The sequence below is a fragment of the Gracilinanus agilis genome, chromosome 2 (assembly GCF_016433145.1).
Source record: "Gracilinanus agilis isolate LMUSP501 chromosome 2, AgileGrace, whole genome shotgun sequence".
Lineage (NCBI taxonomy): Eukaryota > Metazoa > Chordata > Mammalia > Didelphimorphia > Didelphidae > Gracilinanus > Gracilinanus agilis.
The window spans coordinates 378607967-378633497 of record NC_058131.1 but is presented as its reverse complement, the minus strand read 5'-3'; the positions used below and the strand labels follow the sequence as shown (position 1 = coordinate 378633497).

The following is a 25531-nucleotide window of genomic DNA, read 5'->3' as shown; positions in this document are numbered from 1 at the left end:
CAAGCTGGGCCCTCATCTGCACTCTGACAGAAGCCCATTTTAACACTGACTGAAGCGTCTTCCTTTGTATTTTAGAAGGTAGATCCTAATTTGAAACATAGAAGAATGGTTTAGAAATTGACTTCTCTTTCCATTTTAGAAAGCTATTATATATTTTTTTTCTTTGGGGGTTCACGTACACAGATCTTTATTAACCAAAGGTCAAATAACTAGCAAGTTGAAGGAGAAGGAAAGAAGGAAGGAAGCAAGCAAGGAAGGAAGGAAGACAGAAAGGAAGGAAAGAAGGAAAGAAGGAAGGAAGGAAGGAAGGGAGAGAGGTCAAAGGGTATGCACAGTTTTATAAGCCTTTGAGTATAATTCCAAATTGCTCTCCAGAATGGTTGGATAAGTTCAGAACTCTTCCATCAGTGCTTGTGTCCCAAATTTCTCATATTCTCTCCAAAATTTATCTTTTTCCTTTACTGTCAGAACTAACAAATCTGCTCCATATGAGGTAGTATCTCAGTTACTTTAAATTGCTTTGTTTAATCAATAAGATATGGAGAATTTTTTTCTATGACTAGAGATATTTTGATTTTTAAATCGGGAAAAAAATGTATGTTCATATCATTTGACCATTTATCAACTGGAGAAAGATTCAAATTTTTTCAAGTACTTATAGAAACAATTTTTAACAATTATTTTCTGATATTTTATAATTCAGATTCTCTTCTGCCCTTCTTGCTACCCATGATAGTAAATAATCTCAAAGATATTATGCCAGTGCTTTAATGCAATAAATATTTCTGTACTGCTCCTGCCATTACAGAAGATACATACCTCATATACAATAATAATAATAATAATAATAATAACTCATAAAAGAAATAGTGGAAGCTGGCATACTCTGATCTGCAATTAGACTCCAACAGTTTCTTCTTTGGCTGTGTATAGCATTTTTAGTCATGGGATCCCTATGGATATGTTGGAAACTTGCTTTGGCTGGTAATAGTTTAGTCCTTTATAGCTGATCATTGTATTATATTACTGTTACTATATTCTCCTGATTCTACACACTTCACTTTGCATCAGTCTATATAATTATTTATAGATTTTTCTCAATTAATCCTATTCATCATTTTTTTAAACCCTTTACTTCTGTGTAGTGGCTCCTTGGTGGAAGAGTGGTAAGGGTGGGCAATGGGGATCAAGTGACTTGCCCAGGGCCACACAGCTGGGAAGTGTCCTAGGCCGGATTTGAACCTAGGACCTCCTGTCTCTAGGCCTGACTCAATCCACTGAGCCAACCGGCTGCCCCACTCCCCAATTCATCATTTCTAATGGCACAACAGTATTCTATTACAACATATAGCACAATTTGTTGTATTGTATTCAGATAAGTTTAAGATATTTTTCTATTTATTCAAGGGATTAAGCCATTGTCAGAGAAACTTGCTTTACATTTTCTTCCTAATTTGTTGTTTCCCTTCTAATCTTGGTTGTTTAGATTTTTTTTTTTTTTTGTTAGTGAATGGCTGCTTTTTATTTTTCATTCAATGGGTTTTGGTGAAGAAGCAAAGATGCTACAAGTACAAGCCAGAACCACCTGATGATCTGGATAGGCTCCTGATTCACAAGATCTATTATTGATAAACGTTTGTTAGGGTAGGGTTTGAGGGAAGGCAATTCCCTGAGAATGTTGTCAACATACTAATTCCAAAAGGCAAGACCAAAGCTCTCAAAATGAAGATTAACAAAAGTATCTGTTAAAGAATCCCCCTTGAAAATTGCGCTACTGAGCTGAAGAGATTCTGTCCCAAACTGGGCATCTGATTAAAAAATTTAAAAGGCACTAGACCCCATCTTAAGAGGTTAATTATACTACAAAAAATGAGGAAAGGAGACAGCACCCCCCCCATAGCCTGTACAGCAAAGGCAAAGGGGCTGCCTGCAGGTTACTTAGGCTTTGGAAAGAGATAGAGCTTTTTGGTCAGCATGGAGGCAAAACAAGGGACCTGTTTTTTTCCAGTGCCGTTGGGGTCCTTGCAGAAGTCCACTCTGTGCTGGGAAACTTTCCTATTCACCATGGTAAGGAGTTCCGTAAACTCTAAAGAGGAGCCGTATTTTTCCAGCATCTCACACAAATCCTGAATGTACCAGGAACCATGCACTGTCTCCCGGCGAGAATAATAACCTTCTACCACTGAATAGCACATGAGGAAGTCGGCTTCCGCCGGAAGGGTGTAGACCAAGGCAGCGTCCACTTCTATTTCATTGACGTCCACCTAGTCCGACTGATGATCAACCACGTCCAGAGGAATGACCGGAATATCGTGCTGGTCTCCTCCACAGGCCTGGATGACAAATATCTTGGGTTTCCCAACCAAGGTCTGGCATTTGTCTCCTTTAAACATGGTGGTCAGCTTCTGGATATCAATTTTGGTGTCGTAGGCGTAGATGTGGTTTCCTTCCCCTTGAGTCAGGAATACACACAGGAAGCAGTCAGCATCTATGTGACTAGAGGTGGACACCATATGAATGGTCATCAGCGGGTCTTCGGCTTTAAGGTCATCAAAATAACTCACTTCGAAGCCGAGATCCGAGAGCCTTTGCCTCAGGTTGTCCCTGTCGGCCCGTGTGCCCCTCTCTCGGGCAAAGTCAGGTGCCAGAAGAAGCGCTCGTGGTTGAAAATCAAAGCCACGCCTCTCCTCTTGTGGTTCATTTTGTACTGTTCTGCTGGGTCCAGGGGTTTGCTTTTAAAGAAGGCATCTATTTCTGTTGCATTCTGTTCGGCATCGCCTCTAAAATGGGGATAACAATAGTGTTTTCCTCCAAACGTTGTAAGGATCAACAGATATCTGTAAAAGTGCTTCTCAGCAAAGGACCTGGGGCCGAGAAGTCCCTGCCTCACGTGTCCGGGCACTCATGGTGGCCGGTTGTTTAGATTTTGTTTGTATAGGAACTTTTAAATTTAATGCCATCAAATTATCCATTTCATTTTTCATAATGTCTTTCTCTATTTCTTGTTTGGTCATAAATTCTTCCCTTCTCCATAAGTGTGACAGGTAAACTTTTCCATGTTCCCCTTATTTGTTTATGATAGATCACATATCCATTTTGATATTACTTTGATGTATGATATAAGATGTTGATCTATTCCTAGTTTCTGCCACACTGTTTTCCAGTTTTCTGAGCAGTTTTTGTGAAATAATGAGTTCTTTCCCCAGTAGGTTGGATTACTGGGTTCATCAGACACTAGGTTGAGATGGTCATTAGCTATCATGTATTGATTACCAGATTATTTTGATGATTCCTAATTTATAAGATAGTTTGATAGTTTGGTATGACTAAGACATCTTCCTTCATATTTTTTCCATTAATTCTCTTAATATTCTTGGACTTCCAGATGAATATTTTTATTAAGTTTTCCTAACTCTAGGAAATAATCTTCAGTTCATTTGATTGGTATGGCACTAAGTATGTAAATTAATTTAGGTAGGATTTTCATTTTTATTACATTGGTTCAGTCTATCCGTAAGGAACTGATATTTTTTCCAATTGTTTAGGTCTAACTTTGTATGAAAAACATTTTTAATTGTGTTTGTTTAGGTGCTGCGTTTGTTTTGGCAAGTATGCCTCTAGGTATTTTATATTGTCTACAATTATTTTAAAAGGAATTTACTTTTTTTCCTGTTGGGCTTTGTTGGTGGTAAATAACAATGCCAATGGTTTATTTGGTTTATATTGTATCCTATAGCTTTGCTGAAGTTGTTAATTGATTCAATTAATTTTTTGGTTGATCCTCATGGTTTCTCCGTGTATACCATCATGTCATCTGAAAAGAGGGATAATTGTGTTTTCTCATTGCCTATACTAATTCCTTCAATTTCTTCTTAATCTTTTATTGCTATAGCTAGCATTTCTCATGCAATGTTAATTTATAGTGGTGATTAAGAGCATCTTTGCTTAACCCCTGTTCTTCTTGAGAAAAGTTCTAGTTTATACCCATACAGATAATGCCTACTGATGGTTTTATAAAGATGCCATTCATCACTTTAATGAAGTTTCAATTATTCCAATGTTTTCATAAGGTATTGGTATTGTATTTTGTCAAAAGGTTTTCTTGCATCTATTGAGAAGTTTATATAGTTTCTGTTATAATCATTTGTGCAGATAATTTTTCTAATATTGAATTACCCCTGAATTCCCGTCATAAAACCCATCTGGACATGGTATATAATCCTTGTGATAGCATGCTGTAATATCCTTGTTAGTGTTTTATTTAACATTTTTTCATCAATGTTCATTAGGAAAATACATCTACAATTTTCTTTCTATGTTTTAGCTCTTCTTGGCCTAGGTATCAGTACCATTTTTGTGTCATAGAAGTAATTTGGAAGGATGCTTTCTTCCTCTATTTTCCAAAATACTTTATGTAATATTCAAGGTAATTTCTCTTTGAATGTGTGATGGGAATTCATTTGTGAATCCATCTAGTCCTGGGAATTTTTTTTAGGGAATTATTTGATGAAAGTTTATGCAATTCCTTTTTCTGTGATAGAGTTCATTTAAGTATCCAATTCCACTTTTGCAAACCTGGGTATTTTATATTCTAAATTTTTATTTATTTAAATTAGATTGTCATAATTACTGGCATATTGTTGGGCAAAAATAATTTCCAATAATTACTTTCATTTCTTCTTTATTGGTTGTGATTTTGCCTTTTTATTTTTTATATTGACAATTTGGTTTTTTTTTCAATTAAGTTAGGAAATGATTTATCTAAGTATTTTTCAAAAAAAAACTCAGCTCCCTATTTATTAATTCAATGATTTTCTTATTTAAAATTTTATTAATCACTTTCAATTTTCAAGAATCCCAATTTTGTTTTTAATTAATTTTAATTTCTTCTTTTTCTAGTTTTTTTAGTTGCATATTCAGTTCATTGATTTCCTCTTCCTCTATTTTATTTTATTTTTTTTTTAAACCCTTATACTTCGGTGTATTGTCTCATAGGTGGAAGATTGGTAAGGGTGGGCAATGGGGGTCAAGTGACTTGCCCAGGGTCACACAGCTGGGAAGTGTCCTAGGCCGGATTTGAACCTAGGACCTCCTGTCTCTAGGCCTGACTCTCACTCCACTGAGCTACCCAGCTGCCCCCCCTCTATTTTATTGATGCAAAATTTATAGATACTAATTTTCCCCAAAGTACAGTTTTGGTTGTATATGCCAAAATTTTAGGTGTGTTATCTTCTAATTTTAATTTTCTTTACTGAAATTGTTGATTGTTGTTCTGAATTGTGCTTTTCTCCACTCATTCCTTAGGATAGAATTATTAAGTTTCCAATTACTTTTTAGTCTTTATTTCTGCTGTTTTTGCTAGGTATGATTATTATTGCATTATGATCTGAAAAATGAATTTCCTATTTCTCCTCTCCTGCATTTAGTCATGAGGTTTTATGCTCCATTATATGGTCAGTTTTATGAACATATCATGTATTGCCAAGAAAAAATGATATATTCCTTTCTATTCAGATTTAGTTTTCTCCAGAGTTCTATCATATCAAAAATGTATTTTTAGTTCTGTATACCTTAGCTCCTGTCTTGGGTTTTTTTTATTACACTTATCTGCTTTTGAGAGGGGAGGTCAAATTTCCTTACTAGACATATTTTATTATCTATTGCTTTCTGTTGCATGTGTAACTTTTTCTTTAGGAATTTAGAGTCTTTAAATTTTCATGCATATAAGCTTAATATTAATATCATTTTAATTTCTATGTTGCCATTTACTAATATTTAATTTCCTTATCCCTTTTGGTTTAATCAATTTTCTTTTGCTTTGAGATTATGATTTCTACCCATACTTTTTTTTTTTGTTGTTGTTAACTTTAAGTGAGGCATAGTAGATTCTGTAACAGCTCCTTACTTCTACTTTGTCTTGTCTCCCTGCTTTAAATGGGTCTCTCATAGACAGCATATTGTGTGATTCTGGTTTTTAATCCAAGCTGCTAACCTTTTCTGTTTTATGCTTAAGTCCATACTATTTGCATTCATTGTAACAATTGCAAATTGTGTGTTTCTGCATCTTGGTTCCATTTTTGAAACCCTTCTTTCTTGGCAAGTTTCCCCTTATTTCTCTCTTCTTTCAACCTCTCTCAGTTCACAAATATTTTGTTTCTGACCACCAACACCTTGCAATTCACCCTCCTTTTTGTTGATTCCCCCTAAACTCCTACTTCCTTATACGTTAAGGTATGTTTCTATAGCTGACTGAGTACAGATGTTATTCCCACTTTGAGCTAATTCCAATGAGAGTAAGGTTCAAGCATTGCCCAGCGTGCCCATCCCCCATCTTCTCCACTGAATTGAACCTTCTGTGATTTCTCATGAGAGAGAATTTGCTGTCTTCTATCTTTCCTTTTTTCGTCTCCACTTGTGCTCCTTTTCCCCATCCCTTGATTCTTTTTATATCAGGCCATCCTATACAGTTCCTTCCTTCTATGTAAACTTCTTCTCATTACCCTATTAGTGATAAATTTAAGTATCTTAATTCTGTTGAATGTCAAATTTATTCATTGAGTTTTCCCTTAGTTTTTTTTTTCTTGGTTGACATGTTCTATTTTATCAAATGTAATTTCCACTCTCCTCTGGAAGATTATGCTTAGTTTTACTCAGTATATGATTCTTGCTGGTAGTTCTAGATTCTTTCCCTTTCAAAATATATTTGATGTCTTCTGGTCCTTTTTTAGAGAAGCGGTTCTGTCCTTTGTAATTTAGATTGTGGCTCCATCATATGAGAGTTGTTTCCTTTTAACTGCTTATCATACTTTCCCCTTGATCTGGGAGTTCTGGAATTGTGGAATATACTGGGATATTTTGTTTTATCCCTTTCAGAAAGCTATGGGTAAATTCTTTCAATTTCTATTTTTACCTCTTGTTCAAGGATTTCCCCCAATTATTTCCTGTTATATGGTGTCCAGACTCTTTTGATGAATATGGATTTTAAGTATTTCACTGTTTCTTTGATTATTTCTTTTGTATATATTTTCCCCATCAGTTGTTGGAAAACAATGAGGTATTTCATATTTTCTATTTTTCCCATTCTTTTAATTTTGTCTTCTTGTTTCCTGATGTTTTATGGATTCATTAAATTCTATCTGCCCAATTCTAATTTTTAGCAGTTATTTTCTTCCTTAAGTTATTATTGTTGTTATTGTTTTGTTTCCCTTTTCATTTGGCTAATACTAGTCTTTAGGAAGTTTTTTTTTTCTTTAGTGCGTTTTTGTGCATCCATTTTCTTTTGGCTTATTCTGTATTTAGAGAGTTAATTCTTCAGTGATTCCCTCCCAACCACCCACCCTCAACTCCCAGCTGTAGAGGTTTTCTGTCAATTCTCTTATTTAATTTTTTAACTTCTTTTCAATTTCTTCCAAGGGTTCTTTTGGGGCTGGACTCTTTTTTGAGGTTTCCTATATTTCCTTTTTGGCATACTTGTCCTCTTCTGATTTTGCATTTTGGACTTCTCTTTCACTACAGCAACTTTCTAAGGTCAAGATTTTTCTTTGTATTTAGCTCACTTTTCCTAGTTATTTGTTTTTTTCCATTATGATATCTATCTATTAAGGTTCTTCTCTTCTCCTGGGGTAGAGGTAACACTATTCCAAGTTTTCAAAATACTTTTCTCTGTTGTATAGGGTAGGACTGGCTTCCTTTGTTTTATGCAGTGTGTTTATTGAGGGGGTGACCCTACCGGCTTACATTTGGAGGCTTGTAGCTATTTTGTCCAGATAGATTCCACCTTATGCTGCCAGTTCCACTGTTGTCTCATGGTCTACTCTGGTCTTCACTCTGCTGTTTTGTTGCCTCAGGCACTCTGCAAATTCTATGTTGCAGTTCACAAGAGAGTGAGTTGGATTCGCTGACCTCTCAACTTTTGCTATCATGTGGTTTAGGCTGAACTGGTCTTCCATTCTCCTGCTTCACTATCTCAGGTACTCTACTACCTCCCTGCCACAGGCTATGTGGGAGTGCTTTGGTTTTGAGCATTTTCTGCCTTCATTACCCTTGTTTATTGGGTTAAACTGTGCCAGGCCCTGTTCTACCACTTCTTTGCCTCAGGTCACATGGAAGTACATTGGTTTCATGCCCTCTTCACCTTTATTACCCATGGTAAATGGTGTGGGCTAAGCTGGTCCCCAACTCTGCTGTTTGATTGCCTTAGGCCATGAGGGAGTGTTTGAGTCTGTGCCCTTTTTGCCTCCCTTACCCTTGCTGAGTGCCTCAGATAAGGGCTCCTTCATGCACTTAAACTTTGTTGCCTCTGGCAACATGTAGCAGCATGCTTGACTAGTCCACTTTCTGTTATTTCCCACAAATACTGTGTTACCTGGGCCACTTTCTCTTCTCATACTATTGAGATGTATTCCTCCTACTTTCCTTTGGTTTGAGGCAATTAATTTTCTTTTCCTGAAAGGGCATAGAGTTCAGGAGATCAGAGGCTTCATTACTCCTCCATCTTAGTTCCCAGTATGCAACTTCCTGGTAGATTTATATTCTTATATATTTAACTCAGTTCCTTCTATATTTGAGAAATATGATCCTTGTTAGAAATGCTTATTGTTAAAAAAAACAGTTTTTTTTCTTTTCTTTCTGATCTTGGCTGTCAAAAATGGAAGTGTAATCCCTACAATTGAGGACCTAACTATCAAAGGGAAACTTCTAAACTACAATATAGAGAAAGTTGGTTTCCCTATTTTGCCCTTTAACCTATTCATTTCCAGTCTGTCCTGGTTTGAGTAAATAGATACTGCTATCTCAGTCATCTTTATTTGGTAACAGTAACATTTGTGATGTTGTTTATAATAATTCTTTAAGATATTTTGAAAATCTAGCTTTAGGTTACTATAACATTTTGGTTTTTACAACTTAAGTTTATCCGTGTGTATTTGTTCAAATTCAGGCTTCTCTCCTATTTTAACTTTAGTAATGGGCATACAAAGAAAAATATACAACCTCTTTAACTTCCTAGTAGTAGTTCAAATTCAGGCTTCTCTCCTATTTTAACTTCCTAGTAGATACTTAGTAATGGGCATACAAAGAAAAATATACAACCTCTTTCCTCAAGGAGCTTCCTTTCATTCTACTGGAGTTGATATATTTGAAAGCCATATCAACTCCCTTAAATAAGGTGGTAAAGAAGCCAAATGTAAAGCTCTTAATGATATTATTAATGAGAATATACTTACAAAAGAATCTCTCAAAGAATTAGGTTTTTTTAATTTACATTTCATGTTTATTAGTTGTCTTCTATTCTCTTAGAATGATCTGATTTAGTTGGACCTTATGTGAAATATTTTCAATAATTGTTTTTGACTCCATTTTTTTTGCTATTTTGTAAGGGAATATTTTAATTTTTTTGTAATTATCCTCAGCACTCTTTTTTGTATTAATCTTTTTTATTTTATTTCCCCCCAATTACATGTAAAAACCATTTCCAACATTTTTAAAGAATATTGAGTCTCAAATTCTCTAAATCTTACTTCTCTTGAAAAACATAAGCAATCTCATATACAGATTTTACATGGGGTAATCATGTAAAACATTTTTTCATGTTAACCCTTTTATGGAAGGAAACTCAGATATAAAATAAAAGTAAGAGAATGAAAAAAGTTTCCTTTGGTCTAGATTCAGACTCAGTTTTTTCTGTATGAAGTGGATTGCATTTTTAATCACAAGTGCTTTGGGTTAGTTTTGGATCATTGTATTGATGAGAATAGCTGTTATTCACAGTTATGCATTGCAAAGTATTGATGTCACTGTACAGTGTTCTCCTTGTTCTGCTTACTTCACTCTGCTTCAGTTCATGCCTTTCCAGGTTATTCTGAGCTTGTCATTTCTTATAGCACAATAGAATTCCATTATAATCATATGCTATAACTTACTCAGTCATAACCCAGTTGATGGGTATCCCATGGCTTTCCAAATCTTCGCTTTCCTAAAAAGAGTTGCTTTAAATATTTCTGTACATAAAAGTTATTTTCCCTATGATTTTTAAAAATCTCTTGGAATACAAAACTAATGATGGTGTTGCTAGGTCAAAGGGTATGTGCTGTTTTGTAGCCCTTTGAGCAAAAGTCCAAATTGCTCTCCTGAAAGATTGAATCTCTTTACAATTCATGTCCCTGATTTCCCATATCTCCTCCAATTTTTGTTTTAATTTCTTGTTGTTTTAATTTGTATTTCTCTAAATAATATAGGCACAGAGTACTTTTTTGCATGACTATAGGGAGAGTTAATTATTTTGTCTGAGAACTGCCTGTTTATATCCTTTGACCATATATGTCTATTTCTCTATGAATTTGAGAAATGAGGTCTTTATTAGAGAGACTAGTAATTTTTTCTCCTGTTGTGTTTACTATATATAACTTCCATTCTATTTGCTCCTGTTTAGCTTCTGACAATTTCCCCAAATTTGCCCTCTTTTCTATCAGTCACACCCTCCTTTTCTTATCCCTATCCCCTCCTACTTTCCTGTAGGGTAAGGTAACTTTCTATACCCAATTTATTGCATATATTCTTCCTTCATTGAGTCAATTCTGATGAGTGTAAGGTTCTCCCTCATCCTCCATTTTCCTTTCCACTATGAACGCTCTTTCAAATGCCTTTTTTTACATTCAACAATTTATCCCAGTCTATTTTTCCTTTCCTTGTTCTGCCAAATTCATTTCTCTTTCTCGTGTCTTAATTTTATTGTTTATATCATTGCATAATATTCAATTCACACCTTCATCCTCTGTCTATGTCTATCCTTACTGCTCTAATAATGACAAAGCTATTTGGTGTCACAAAAATCATCTTCCCATGTAGGGATGTACAGAGTCTAACCTTATTGACTGTCTTTTGATTTCTTATTCCTGTTTACCTTTTTATGATTCTTTTGAGTCTTATATTTGAGAGTCAAATTTTTTGTTCAGCCCTGGTCTTTTCATCATTAAAGTTTAAAAGCCCTTTATTTCATTGAATGCCCATATTTTCCCTTGAAGTGCTCAGTTTTGCTGGCTAAGTGATTCTTTATTGAAATTCTAGTTCCTTTACACTCAGGAATATCATATTCTAGACCTTTTAATCTTGTGGAATTTCATATAGAAGCTGCTAAATCTTTCCTGCCTATGACTGTGATATTTGAATTGTTAATTTTTACTGCTTTCAGCATTTTTGCCTTCACCTGAAAGCTTTGAAATTTGGTTAAATATTTCTAGGAGTTATCTTTTTGGGATCTCTTTCATGAGAAGGTTGATGGATTCTTTCAATTTCTATTTTTGTACTTTGGTTCTAGAATATCACATTAGTTTTCCTTGATAATTTCTTGAAACATTATATCTAAGCTCCTTTTTTTGATCATGGTTTTCTGGTAGTCCAATAGGTTTTAGATGATCTCCTGTATTTACTTCCCAGGTCAGTTGCTTTTCCCATGAGTTATTTCACCTTTCTTCAATTTTCTCATTATTTTGACTGATTATTTCTTTACGACTTCCGAAGTCGTTAGCTTCCAATTGCACAATGTTTTTAAAGGCATGATTTCTTTTGAGTGTTTTTGTATTTTCTTTTCCATTTGGCCAATTCTATTTTGTAAAGATTTCCTTTTTGCAGTGAATTTTTGTACCTCTTTTTCCGAAAGGCCTGTTCTGTCTTTCAAAGAAGTTTTTCTCTTTGGTGCATTTTTGTATATCTTTTGCCATTTGGCAAATTTTGACTGGGGAATGGCCTGATTTTTTATACAATTGATTTAACTCCTTGTGTATCTGAGGAATTAGACCCCTGTCAGAGTTTTTTGTTATAAAGATTTTTTTCCCAATTTGTTGTTTCCCTTCTGATTTTGGTTGCATTCTTTTTGTTTGTACAAAAGCTTTTTAATTTAGTATAATCAATCATCCCATTCACATTCAGAGTTATAATTATCAGTTGTGTATTCCCCAACATTTTGGTATCCTCTCTTAGTTCTACCCCTTCTTCTTAGGCTATTTCGTTTTAAACCAGTACTTTGTTTTAAACCAGTAGCCCTTATCCCCTCCCTTGATTTACTATCCTTTCTACCCCCTCCCTTGTTATTCCCCTCTTTTTATTTTTAAGGCCTAATGAATTCCCTCTCCCTTTTTCTCCCCTCCCTTTTTTGACCTCCCCCTCCTCTGCTCCCCTTGGTTTATCCCTTCTGACTTTCTCAATAGGGTTAGATAGAGTTCTATATCTCAATGGATATCGCTACTCTTCCCTCTCAGGGTTAATTTCACTGAGAGTAAGGTTTAAATATTACCTCTTAATGCTCTCTTTCTCTCCTTCTTATAATAGTATTCATCCCCTCTCCTTCCCATGCCCTCTTTGTGTGTAAGAGAATATCCTGTTTTTCTTATTCATTCAAGTTTCTCTAGGTATCCTCTACTATTCACCCCCCTCTTTCCCACCCACCCCCTTATCATCTTAGACCATTTAGTACTCCAACCTCTCCCTGTGAATAATTCTTCTAATTACTATAATAGTGGATGCTATAATAGTGAATAGAGTTTAACACAGAGAATTACACGTAACATTTCTCCATATAGGAATACAAATAATTAAGATCTTACTGAAGGCCTTAAAGAGGCAAATTTAAAAATAAGAGTTTTCTTTTTTCCCCTCTGTTTCTTATTTACCTTTTCATGTTTCTCTTGGTTTTTGTGGTTGGATATCAAACTTTTCATTTAGTCCTGTTCTTTTTCAGTGCAAATACTTGGAAATCTATCTTGTTGAAAGCCCATACTTTCCCCTGGAAGTATATAGTCAGTTTTGATGGGTATGTGATCCTTGATTGTAGGCCCAGTTCTCTTGCCTTTCAGAATATCATATTCCAAGCTTTGCGGTCTTGTAGTGTGGAGGCTGCCAGATACTGTGTGATCCTGTTTGGTGCTCCTTGATATCTGAATTGTCTCTTACTGGCTCCTTGTAAAATTTTTTCTTTTACTTGGAAGCTCTTGAATTTGACTATTATATTCCTGGGGGTTGTCTTTTGAGGGTTTACTGTAGAGGGCAATCTTTGGATCCTTTCAATGTCTATATTACCCTCTTGTAGAACTTGAGGGCAACTTTGCTGAATGATTTCCTTTAGTATGGAGTCCAAATTTCTATTCATTTCCGTTTTTTTCAGGAAGACCAATGATTCTCATATTATCTCTTCTAGACCTGTTTTCTTGATCTGTCAATTTCTCAGTGAGATATTTCATGTTTCCTTCTATTTTATCAGTCTTTTGACTTTGTTTTATTTGTTCTTGCTGTCTTGAGAGATCATTGGCTTCTACTTGTCCAATTCTTGTCTTTAGAGCAATGGTTGGCAACCTTTTTGGCTGTGAGAGCCATAAACACTTGAGGAAGGAGGATTATGGAGGTGGAAGGTGCTGGAATATGGGGCAGGGGCTGAAGGGACCCCTGGGGCACATCCTGGGGCTCTGCCCAGTCTGGCTGGTAGGGAGGTGGAGCCAGATATGGCTCAAGAGCCATACATTGCCAACCCCTGCTTTAGAGACTGGGTTTCTGCTATATTCTTTTGATTTTCCTTTTTGATTTGGTCTATCCTATTTTCTAGTTGTTTGATTTTGGTCTCTACTTTGCTTATCAATTCTTTTGATTTGGGGGCATCTTTTTCTAATTGCCCAATTCTAGCCTTTAGAGACTGGTTCTCGGTTGTAATCTTTTGGTTTTCCTTTTGAATCTGGTCTGTTTGGTTCTTCTAGGCTTCCAGTTGGTCATTTCTGGTCTTCAATTTGCTTATCAATTCATTTGATTTCTGAGCCTCACTTTCTAATTGCAAAATTCTGACTTTTAAACTGTTATTTTCTTGCCAGTTCTCTACCATCTTTCTATAATCTTAGATTTGAACTCTTTAAGAGCTTGTGACACAGTTTTCATTTTTTGGGAAGGTTTGGATATGATTACTTGTTTGTTCTCCTCTGCTGTTTGCTCTGTTGTCTGGATTTTTTTCTGAGTAAAAGCTGTCAAGTGTTAAAGATCTCTTCTTGATCTTTCTCTTCTGGGATTCTTGTGTCTGGCTTGCCATTTTTAGCCTAGTGCCCTCTCAGCTTCATCTTCACGCCCAGGATCTGTCTGTGCTCTTTAGGCTCCTGAGGTCTCAGGTCTAATTGTTGTCAGGGTCAAGCCTCCTGGTGGTCCCCTTGCTTGTTCCTCTACCTGAAGCTCCTTTAACAGTCTCAGGGAGCTGCTTCCACAGTCATACACCCCTCTGCACTGGGTCCCCACCCACGGTCTGCACCTGTGCTCAGAATCCATGTCTGCAGCTGCAACTGATCCTGTGCTCATGGTCTGTGTTCAAAGTCCTCTTGTTCAGAAGACTCTTGGGGTCTTGAGTCTTGCTGCTCTCAGGAACAGGCCCTGGTGACCCCAGGTAGCTACCAAGGACTTAATGGGTGCCCCAAATTTGCTCTAACTCTTGGGTGCTGGCTTTAGCACTGTAGGTGGTAAGGGGGGGGAAGGAGGTTGCTCAGCTTGTGTTTTAGTAGAGCTATTTCACCCCCTTATATCATGGAAATGGCTCGAACCCACGTACCTTTAATGCTGTGCCCTGTTTTGGGGTCCCTTCATTCATCTGGATTTGTTTTTATGTCCTTTTGAGGAGTCCTATATGTTTCAGTTAGGAGAGGTTAAACAGCTGCTTTTTATTCTGCCGCCATCTTAACCCAGAAGCCTCTATAATGCATTTTTGAATGCTCCATCAACCCAAGTTATTAAATGTTCATTCATGTACCATAGCCTAAAGCAGTTCCTTTAGTACCATAGAAGCAGGCTTCCAACCACTCCTCACTGAAGGACTCCATCTCAGATGGGTTAGGCATGTACCAGACCCATATTAAATTTAATTTGGTGAACTTTACCCAATTTTCTACTTCTTGATGTGAGATAATAATATCAAAGATCTAGCTTTGGAAAGAACTTCATAGACTTCATAGTCCAAGGCCTATTATTTTAGAGATGAAGAAAATGAAAATCAGAGAATCATCCAAGTTTGCAGAGATAATAACTTGTCACTTTTTAATTCAAGCTTTTGGAATTTAGAATAATTTTATTTATGTTAATTTGGCATATATACCATAAATATGCTCATCTTTTTCTATTTATGTTCATCAGGGATACTGGAAAACAGAGAGTCATATTTCCCATGTACTAATGTTTCTTGTTGTTCTTAAAATACCATGAAACCACTTCAACAATTTATTTGCACAACCCTAAAATGAAAATTTTTATTTTTTATTTTTAAAATGTTTTAAATTTTAATTAATTTAGAATATTTTCCCATGGTTACATGATTCATGTTCTGCCCTTCCCCTCCTTCCTCTCCCCTCCTGTAGCCTATAAGGAATTCCACTGGGTTTTACATGTATCATCAAATGAAAATTTTGAACCCATAGTATATGACTTCTTTATTTCTTCTGTTTTCACACATGTGGTAACAACACATGGGACAGAATTCTGGGCCTGGAGTCAGGAAGATCTGAATTCACATCTTGCCTTAGTTGTGTGACCCTGGAGAAGTAACTTCACCTCTGTTTGCCTTAAGTCACTTGAGAAGTAAAGACAAACCACTCTAATAACTTTACCAAGAAAATTCATGAGCTAGTATTGGCATGCTATGGTCAATGGGATCATGAAGAGTTAGATATAACAGAATGATTGAACATAAAGAATAGCAATGTACAAATGGATATAGCAGAGTTCCCTCAACGTTGTATCAACTTATTGACTTTAGACAAGTGTTTTATATGGAAAGAGCCATTAGTTAAACTAATAACTATACTTAGTCTGATATCTTGCTATTCTCAGAAACACTTGTTAGCATCTCTGTCATTCTACCTCAATTATTGTAGTAGTATTAGGTCAAATAAACCTCACTGTAGTTTGGTATTCTTCTTTAAGGTATTTTTAAGCTACCCCCAACACTTTCCCTCCCTAGCATTGCTTCCCTCCTTGCCAGTCCTTTTGTTACCCTTCTACTTCTCTATAGGGTACAAATCAGTTCACTGCCCCAACAGATCTGATTGTTCTTACCTCTTCGGGTCAATTTCAATGCAAATAAGAATTAAGTATTTCCTGTCTTCAAACTCTTTACCCTTCCACTGATTTGCTTTTCTCCCTCTCTCCCACCATACGCTTCTTTGTGAAATATAAATTTACTCCATTTTGCCTTTTTCCCATTTCTCTTAATATTATCCCCTTTTTTACCTCTAGTTTTATATGTCTTATACATATATATGTGTATATATATATATATATATCTTGACATTTTATCCTATATAGTTTGTCAGTGTTCTTTCTAAGTATACTTCTTTTAGCTACTCTGATGATAAAACAATGTTTATGAGTTACCAATACCATCTTTTTTTATAGGAACACAAATCATTTGAACTTATTGGATCCCTTAAAAAATTTTGGTGTTTTGTTTTGTTTTTTTTTTTCTCCTCTCTTAATGACCTTTTGGTGATTCTCTTGAGTTCTCTGTTTGGATATCAAATTTTCTGTTTAAATCTGGTCTTTTCTTTATGAATGCTTGGAAGTCTTCAATTTTATTAAATGATCACACTTTCCCCTGCAGGAATACAGTCAGTTTTGTTGGCTAGTTGATTCTTGGTTATAGACACAGTTCCCTTGCTTTCTGGAATATCATATTCCATGCCTTCTGGTCCTTCAATGTAGATACAGTCAGATCCTATGTTATCCTAACTGTGTTTCCATGGTATCTGAATGACTTCATCTTAGCAGTTTGTAATATTTTTCCTTGGTTTGGTAGTTCTTGAATTTGGCTATAACATTCCTGGGCATTGTCAATTGGGAATTAAATGTAGGAGGTGATCTCTAAATTCTTTTAATCTCTATTTTTCCTTCTTGTTCAAGAATGTTGGGGCAGTTTTCTTGGATAATTTCCTGTAGGATGATGTCCAGACTTTTCCTTTTGTCATGATCTTCCTCTTCCAGCAGTCCAATAATTCTTAAATTGACTCTTCTTGATCTGTTTTCAAGATCTGAGGTTTTGTCATTGAGGTGTTTCATATTTTCCTCAAATTTTTCATTTTTTTGATTTTGTTTTATAGATTCTTGTTACCTTGTGAAGTCATTTGCTTCTAGTTGCTGGATACTAATTTTTAAAAACTGAATTTCATCCCTGGCTTTTTGGTATACTTCTCCTTCTGGTCTGATTTTCTTTGTAAGTCATCTTTCACCTTCTTTGCTTCTTTTTCAAGCTGGTCAATTTTGGCTTTCAAGACATTATTTTCTTGTTTTATTTCATGCATTTTCTTTTCCCAGTTGTCTTCAACCTTTCTTAATCGTTTTCTGAATTCTTGAGTTAATTGAATGTTGAGTTCTTCCAAAGCCTGTATCCAATTCTCTGGAGTTTCTGTGTTTTTATGTGGTGTTCCTCAGTCCTCCTCTATTTCATTACCTAAATAGAAGCTGTCAATTGTAATTTCTTTTTTACTTTTTCTGTTGTTTACTCATATTTTTTTCCTTCTTTCCTCATTGTAATTGACTGTAATCTTGCTCCTCTGATTATTTGCTGGATCTGTAGGTTTGGGCTATTCTGTCCTGAAGGGGCTTCTTCTCTGTTCTGTTGATTTATTAGGTTATGCTGATGGTTTTAATGAGCTCTTAGGTAAGATCTTCCCAGCTGGCAACAGAAGTTTACAGCTACTTTCAGTACAGTCTGTGGGGAAGGGGTGTTGGAGCTTCCCTGCCCATTGAAGACTTCTTATCTGCCCTATTGATAAGATTAAGTCAGAGCAGAGTTGATCTGCAGAACTGGATCAAGAAAAGGGGGGAGGGGCAAGATGGAGTATTTTGGGTACAACTTGACTGCCTCTTTGCATTTCTCCTCCAGCCACCTCCCTGCCAACTGTGTTCAATTCCCTGAGCATGGCACAGCTGTGCCAGCAAGGCATTCCCTCCAGACTAGCACCATTGCCCACCCAGAGATTCCAGGAACCACTAGAGACTTAGCACAGTGGGTGGGGGTGGGGTCCTGGGATCTTACTTCTTCCTTTCCCTTGAACTTGACAGTTCAAGAATTCAGGCTTTTTTTTTTTGGAGTACCTCTTGAGCTGAGTCCAGCAGGAGGATCATCCAGCTCTGTCCTGTTGTTAGATTTGGTTTTCTGTCCCCTCAAAGCACTTTGTGTTTTATTGGTGTGGAAGGATTTTCAGAGGTCTGGAGTTTTGCTGTGTCTAAGCTGCCATCTTCCTAGCTGTAGTTTGGTATTCTTATCTGTCATAGAACTCTACACAGAAAAAAAATGTAATCTTGGTCAAATTTATTAAAATCTCATATTAGCTATTAAATGGTAACCATGGTTTCTTTATCTAGAAGAAGCAAATGACTGTAGAAGCATAGGACCTCAATGACTACATATTCTCACAAATACTTCAAAACTAATTGCCTTTGCAATATTTTTAGGAACCCTTTAATGAATATTTGCAGGGAAAGAATTCTATTACATCTGAGATATGTCTATTTTTATTAAAGAGTTTTAATTTTAAAGAATTTTATCCTCCCCCCCCCCATTTTTTATCTGTATAGTACCAAACTATCCCTTTTAGGAAGGTAGCCCACCATCATGGTACCTAACAAAACACCTCTCTGTCTGTGTTGGTTTACTTACCCAAATTTACCTAATACCATTAGGTCTGGTCATATCCACAAGACTACAATTAAAACTTTCTCTCAGGGAACTAGTGATAACGTACGTGTGTGTGTGTGTGTGTGTGTGTGTGTGTGTGTGTGTGTGTTCAGTCCTACTGATTCTTATTACTGTATTTCCTTAACCTCCAGCAGTATGCTTCCCATTTACAAAAGATCAGTCACTCTGACATCACTAACTTTAAACATAGAACATTAAATCATATATGAGGAAAGAGGAGGAATAATTTTAGAATACACTCAATAGAAGGCAGAAGCAGCAAAAAATCATGATATTTCTTTATTAGGAGACAAGAACAGGAATTCCTTCACCTATAAGCTTGGATCATATTCTCCCACCACTGCACAATGTATAGTGGGAGAGACTATGTACACGCTTGCAGAAACTTGACAGGGGTGCATAACTAGGAAAATTCATGGACTTAGGTTAATTTATACTGCTGGAAAGCAAGCTTGAAGACCTTGGTCTATTTAGAGATTAGTGCTCAATATTAATCACATGCTAGCTAAAATCTCTTTTCTTCTTTATGCTTTTTTTATGGTTGTCAAAACTCACCTGCTGGGCAAAGCTGTTTTTTTTTCCCCTACACTTAGACATTTAAGAAATGACGCATCCTTTTGCTACTTATTCATCCTTGGTAGTGTGCTGAAAAAAATTTACGCTTTTTCAGTGACTAAATATTTCCTCAAGCCAGGCAACATCCACACTTCTCAGATATGCACATAGGAGGGGATTCTGCTTTTTCCATGTGTCTCTCAAGAAAACCAAGTCTCTTCCAAAAGCAAAACAAATTTAAAGTCTATCTTTTCCATTCTATTTCACTTCATCAAAGAAGAGAAGACACTAAAGACAACATAGGCAACTCTTTTCTCAGCTTCTAGATAGCACTAAGTCCATATAGTTTTTTCTCATAAAAGCTGGATTCAGATCTCTTCCAATGAACTTCCAGTAGCTTCAGGGACTATGAAAGTCATGGAGCCTTTCTCAGATAACTAAGTTTGTATTAACTATCTGTTTTTTCTTTTCTTCTCTTTATGTTTGTTTTTCCTATAATTTCTTCTCTAACTTCTAATGCTATAGGTGAATGCATCTTAATCAGCAGTCACCCATCTAACTCTGATGATGGGAAAACTCAGCAATTCTACCTTAATGTTAGTTATGAGGTCAGGAGTTCTTATATCATCTTACCATAATATCAAAACAGTTATTTGATTTGCAGTTTTCACTTTTAAGCTTTAAAAATCTAAAAATAGTTACATGAGCATGAGGTGATAAACCACCACACCCTGTAGCAATAAAGACTAATGTCATTACTGTTTCTTGATTACTTTCAGGACTTTGACTGAGTGGCACTTATCTATGAACTGTTGAGGAAAATCTGTTTCTCCTCAATATTTTATCTGAAAGGCCATGTTTCTTCTTATCTAATTTTTATCAATTTTATCTCGAGAAATATTCTCTGTCATCCTCATCAGAAACCAAAATGTCCACACATCAAAGGGACAATATTTTATATTTATATTAATCCTAAATTTGCTTCTTTGCAACTTGTACCCAGTTCTCATAGTTCTTATTTCTTTAAGGCTTCTCCAGCTATAAAACATATGGGTCTTAAAACAATCAATCATTTATTATACACACACACACACACACACACACACACACACACACACATATATTTATAGTTGTCAAAACCTACCTGCTGGACAAATATAATACTATAACCAAAAAAGCATTTTCTAAGTTCCAGAATTGTCCTAACTGCTGGAAAAACAAAGGAAGAATGGATTAATAATTGACCTCAAGACACTTTCAGTCTTTCCTTCACTGATTGAGATAAGATGCCCACATATTTTTAATTATATAGGAGATCTATAAGAAATGCTTAAGGATGTGAGCTGATTACTTCAAAGTCTGGATTTAATGGTTTGAATCAGTTCACCCTGGAATGTTTGAAGAAGAATTGACTCACCAACTACAGCAGAAAAGCATAGGATAACTAAAAAAGATCCAGCAGTGTAGGAAATGGTTATAAGAAAAAGAACTAGAATGCTTAGAACAGAGGCTCACCTACAGAGAGAAATGTTTTTCCTAAAAAGAGAATCTTGGCTTTCACAAGGAAACCTATTTTCATAATTGCAGCCAAGTCTCTTTAGTAAATTGAATGACAGACATCAGGAGGAAGAAAGTTCAGAGAGAAAAACTGTAATAGCTGTTGTTACCTATAGTCCAAATGTCACCAAATCTGCAGGTCCTTCTGCTATTGTAGACCAACCAACACTCAGGGAGGTGCTCAACTTATCCGGTGGCAGCTGGCTTTCAGGCCAGAATGACATGGGGTCTATCCAAGTGAGAAATACACCCCACAGGCAACAAAGTGCAGATTCTGCTGCCAGTGTGTAAACAAGTCTATTTTATGAGAGTGAGGAGAATGTATAACGTGTTGTGAGAGAGACCTGCTGAAAGGTAAACTCAGCCTCAAGTAACGTGCTGAGAAATGGGCACTAAAGTACACGCACAGCACAGAGATTTTCACAGCATGGGTGGGAAACTGCCTAAAACACAAAGAATCTGATTGTTAGCCCATGTCACTCATAGTGTGAAAAAGCCTTCAACATTCAAATTTATCACAAAGCAAATAAGGAATTGGGCATCTTGGGGAGTAACCTAGACTGGCCATGAGGAGAGCAGGTTTCACTAAGGCAATTCATTTAACTTCTCAAGGGCTTGGTTCCTTCATCTATGATATAACGTTAGCAAAGATGTTTTCTAAAATTCCTCTTCTGGCCCTTGTTGATTTAGGAAGAAAATCTGAACTATTTAGGGTCAGGAGATGAACTGATTTCCTTTATCCATCGTGAAAGAGAAAAGGAAATATTTGGGTTGCTTTTTTAATAAGTCTTTCTTGTCAACATTCAAGGATATTTAAAAGTCATTTCACTAAAACATATACAGGTGGATTATGCTTATCATTTGCTTGGAACATGAATACATATATTTAGTAAGAAATGTGTAAAAAAATGATAAGAAGAACCTAAATTGTAGACCATGAATACCAGTATGTAGAATTCAGTCTATATAATGCAGGAAAATAAGTTGACAAAGTTTTTTTTCTATTGGAATTTTTATCTCAAAGCTCCTCACAAATGATTCCCATCCATCTGGAATCACATTTATCAAGGGAAACAAGCACAATGGAGAGGCCTTGTGAGAGTACTACTATATATTTAGTTAAGACAATGAACTTCTAGGACTTAAAATACAGTGAAGATGAAATTAGATCATTCATTGAAGATAGTAGTATAATAGTATGCTTATCATTAGTGTGAGGAAATGTGCTTCGGTAGCAATGGTTCTGAACAGAGAAGAAACATAGTATCTTCCTGAACTTGCTTTGAATTGAATATTAAAGACCCAGTTTATGCTAAGCAATTTTAGCTCTTATAGTTAGAAGAAAAGGAAAAAAGGGTACATTTAATAAATTATATGGTAAGAGAATCAAATAAACACCAGTTTGGACTTAAGTACATTTTAGAGAAAGGGTAATAGTCATTATCTCATGCTTATTAACATCAGGAGAATGATAATGGCCAAACTTTGTTTTCTTACTCAGAAATATCTGTGGATAATTTCCTATTTTTAAGCTCTTTCTCCTCCTAGAGCCAATTTTTTACCCATGTTACCCTTCCCCAAATGAGATTCCTATATTCTTCTCTATGAAACACACACACACACACACAAATTAAAACTCCCACTACTGGTCTGGAATGGGCCCACAATAGCATTTACCATTAATTCAATAATATTAGGACAAAGGTTGAGAGTGGCAGTCTGTCCTCAGGAAAGTGACAGAAAATATTATTTTCTTAACAAAATAGGTTAGAAATACACTTAAATGTATTTGCTTTTGTGGCTGTCCCCCCCACACACACACTTTTCTTTTTATTGAGGGTGAGTATATTTTTTGTTAAGATGCAGTTAAAAGATGGCCTGAAAATAGGCAGACTATTCTCTTATTCCCTCAAATTCAGTCTGTCTTATGTATCTTCATTTCTCTAGTCTCTATTCTTATTTAAAGGATACTCATCTTAACAGCAACCTCTGTGATCCCAGACATTTCTCAGATCTTTCTAATGGTGTGACAATGAGGAAACATGTTATAATGGAAAGTATACACAATTCAGAATCAATCAATGTGGGTTATGATCATGGCTTTGCCACTTAATTTCTTTGTAATCTTAGGCAAATCATTAGACTTTTCTGGAACTTAAATTCCATTTCTATAAAATAAAAGTAGTAGACTAGTTGGCTTCCTAGTTTCCTTCTAGCCTTAGATATATAATTTTTTTTTAATTTTTTTTAAACCCTTAACTTCTGTGTATTTGACTTATATGTGGAAGATTGGTAAGGGTAGACAATGGGGGTCAAGTGACTTGCCCAGGGTCACACAGCTGGGAAGTGTCTGAGGCCGGATTTGAACCTAGGATCTCCTGTCTCTAGGCCTGGCTCTCAATCCACTGAGCTACCCAGCTGCCCCCTTAGATATATAATTTTAAGGGCCATAAATATGTGTCCTCTTCAAGGATATGTCTCTAGGATGTTATAATAGACACAAAAGAGTCTGATAAGAGAAACTTATCAGAGTAACACGTGAGTTTAGGAGGACTTTAGGAGGAGGATGTTAATTAATTAATTAATTTGTTATTGGAAGCCTTAAATTAATTAATTAATTAATTAAGACCATTTTTCTCTGGTTACAGGATTCACATTCTATCCTTCCCTCCGCCACCCCTCTTTCATAGCCAACACCCAATTCCACTGGGTTTTACATGTGTCACTGATCAAGACCTATTTCCATATTATTGATATTTCCACTAGGGTGATCATTTAGAGTCAATATCTCCAGTTATATCCCCATCAACTTATGTGATCAAGCAGTTGTCTTTCTTCTGTGTTTCTATTCCCACAGTTCTTCTGAATGTGGATAGTGTTCTTTCTAATAAGTCCTTCAGAGTTGTCCTGGATCATTCCATTGCTGTTAGTAGAGAAGGACATTATATTCGATTGTGCCACAGTGTATCTGTCTCTGTGTATGAGATTCTTCTTGTTCTGCTCCTTTCACTCTGCATCAATTCCTGGAGGTCGTTTCTATTTACATGGAATTCAGGAGGAGGATATATATTAAATATTTAGCTTGAAAGGTGGCTATACTAGTGCACCTTCCTTCTTCTGACAAGTTTTGTTCAAGAGAATGAGAACAAATTTAAAGGTTGCTCAAGTTATCTTTAGATCATACAAGAGACAAGAGAGTCATTTTCATGGATTAATAGTGTTTGGGGTTCTGAGGCTCTCTGTCTACCATCAGAACATGGAAATGGGGGAATAAGTTATTTTACAATAAAAGAAAACTAAAAATATACATTTATGAAGTTGTCCTAGATCTAATTTTTTATACAGTCAATTCATCATGGTATCTCTTAAATCCTAACTAGCTACACATGTCTAAGTGGCAAAAATAACAAAATCTCAAAGCTTCCAGTGTTTTGTGGAATCAGACACCAACTTATTAGTAGTTACCAATTCATTTGGCCTAGTCTTTTCACATAGGATTTGCTCAATAAATATTTGTGTTTTGATTGAATGATTCAGTGATAAATAAATGATAGATAATTTATTAGTAACTTACCATATTCTGAGTACAATGGATAGAAAAATTAGAAATAAAATGGTCTCTCTTTGAGCTTATATTATAGTAAAGGAAGACAACATATAAAGAATGGCAGATACACAAGCTAGTGGGTGTTAGTGGTTCAAAACAGCTGATGGGGAGATGAAACAGTCCAGAAAGTGTATTGAAGTAGGAAAGAAGCAAATATCATGTCTGAGGCTCCTCAGAACATGACAGTCCCAGTCAAGGACCTACCAATCAGGAGAGCAATCCTCAGGTTGAATCATCACAACTTGAAGTGATAAAAAAAAATAAATAGTAAGCAGTCAGTTATTTTCTAGAGAAAAATAGAAGAAATATTTGTTTTGGATAAGTTGTTTTGATTGTCTGTTTTGATTATTACAGAGAAAATCTTAGCATTGCCTATGCCTTAAAAATAAGCAAAAGGCATAACATAAAGCCTAGTGAATAACTAGATTTTCACAATATTAATAAGTATGTCACTAGCCACTGAATATTTTTTCCACAGCATCCTCATTCCAATTTTAATCTGAAGAAACGAGTGAACTCTCTGACCCTGCCAAAACTTCAATCACAAGAGGCCAAAACTGTTTTCACCAGAACGCCTAATTCACAACTGATGTCTCCTATGCCGCCACCACTGCCACCACCAGCAGCCATTGGTGGTACTAGCAAAATAGATCAGTATTCCAGAATTCTCTTTCCTGTGGCATTTGCAGGATTCAACTTGGTATACTGGATTGTTTACCTTTCTAAAGACACTATGGAAGTGAGTAGTAGCATTGAATGATTGTCAGACAAAATAACTTTCACAGTTAGTATCTACACTTAGTGTATCTATAATTTATATTGAATAGAGGATAGGGACTCAAATTTTTAAAATCAAATTAAATTAAAAAATATAATTTGGGTAGCAGACGATAATTATATGCTAAATAATATTGCTAGCAAAATGTAAAGAATGAAGAAAATTAACTTTTTTTAGAGGATTGGAGTGAAACTGAGGTGCAGAAAAAAGACATTTAAAGCAACATTTTGTTTATCATTGATGACTATTTTTCACTGTTAACAAAATAAAAAGTATGGAAATATTAACAGCTCCAAATTTTCCCTTAAATGTGCTAGTTTTGGCCGTT

The 25531-nt window shown here is 35.7% G+C and overlaps 1 protein-coding gene and 1 pseudogene across 1 annotated transcript in view; one reads left to right on the top strand and one right to left on the bottom strand.

Annotated features, from left to right (window-relative positions):
- The window catches only part of GABRA6 (gamma-aminobutyric acid type A receptor subunit alpha6), a 51880-nt gene extending 26695 nt beyond the window's left edge, over positions 1-25185 (top strand). The window contains exon 9 of the mRNA XM_044661728.1: positions 24904-25185. Within this exon, the coding sequence (XP_044517663.1) occupies positions 24904-25185 (282 nt within the window). The remainder of the gene's footprint in view (positions 1-24903) is intronic.
- On the bottom strand, positions 1935-8387 carry LOC123236597 (annotated as a pseudogene).
- Positions 25186-25531: the final 346 nt, after the last annotated feature.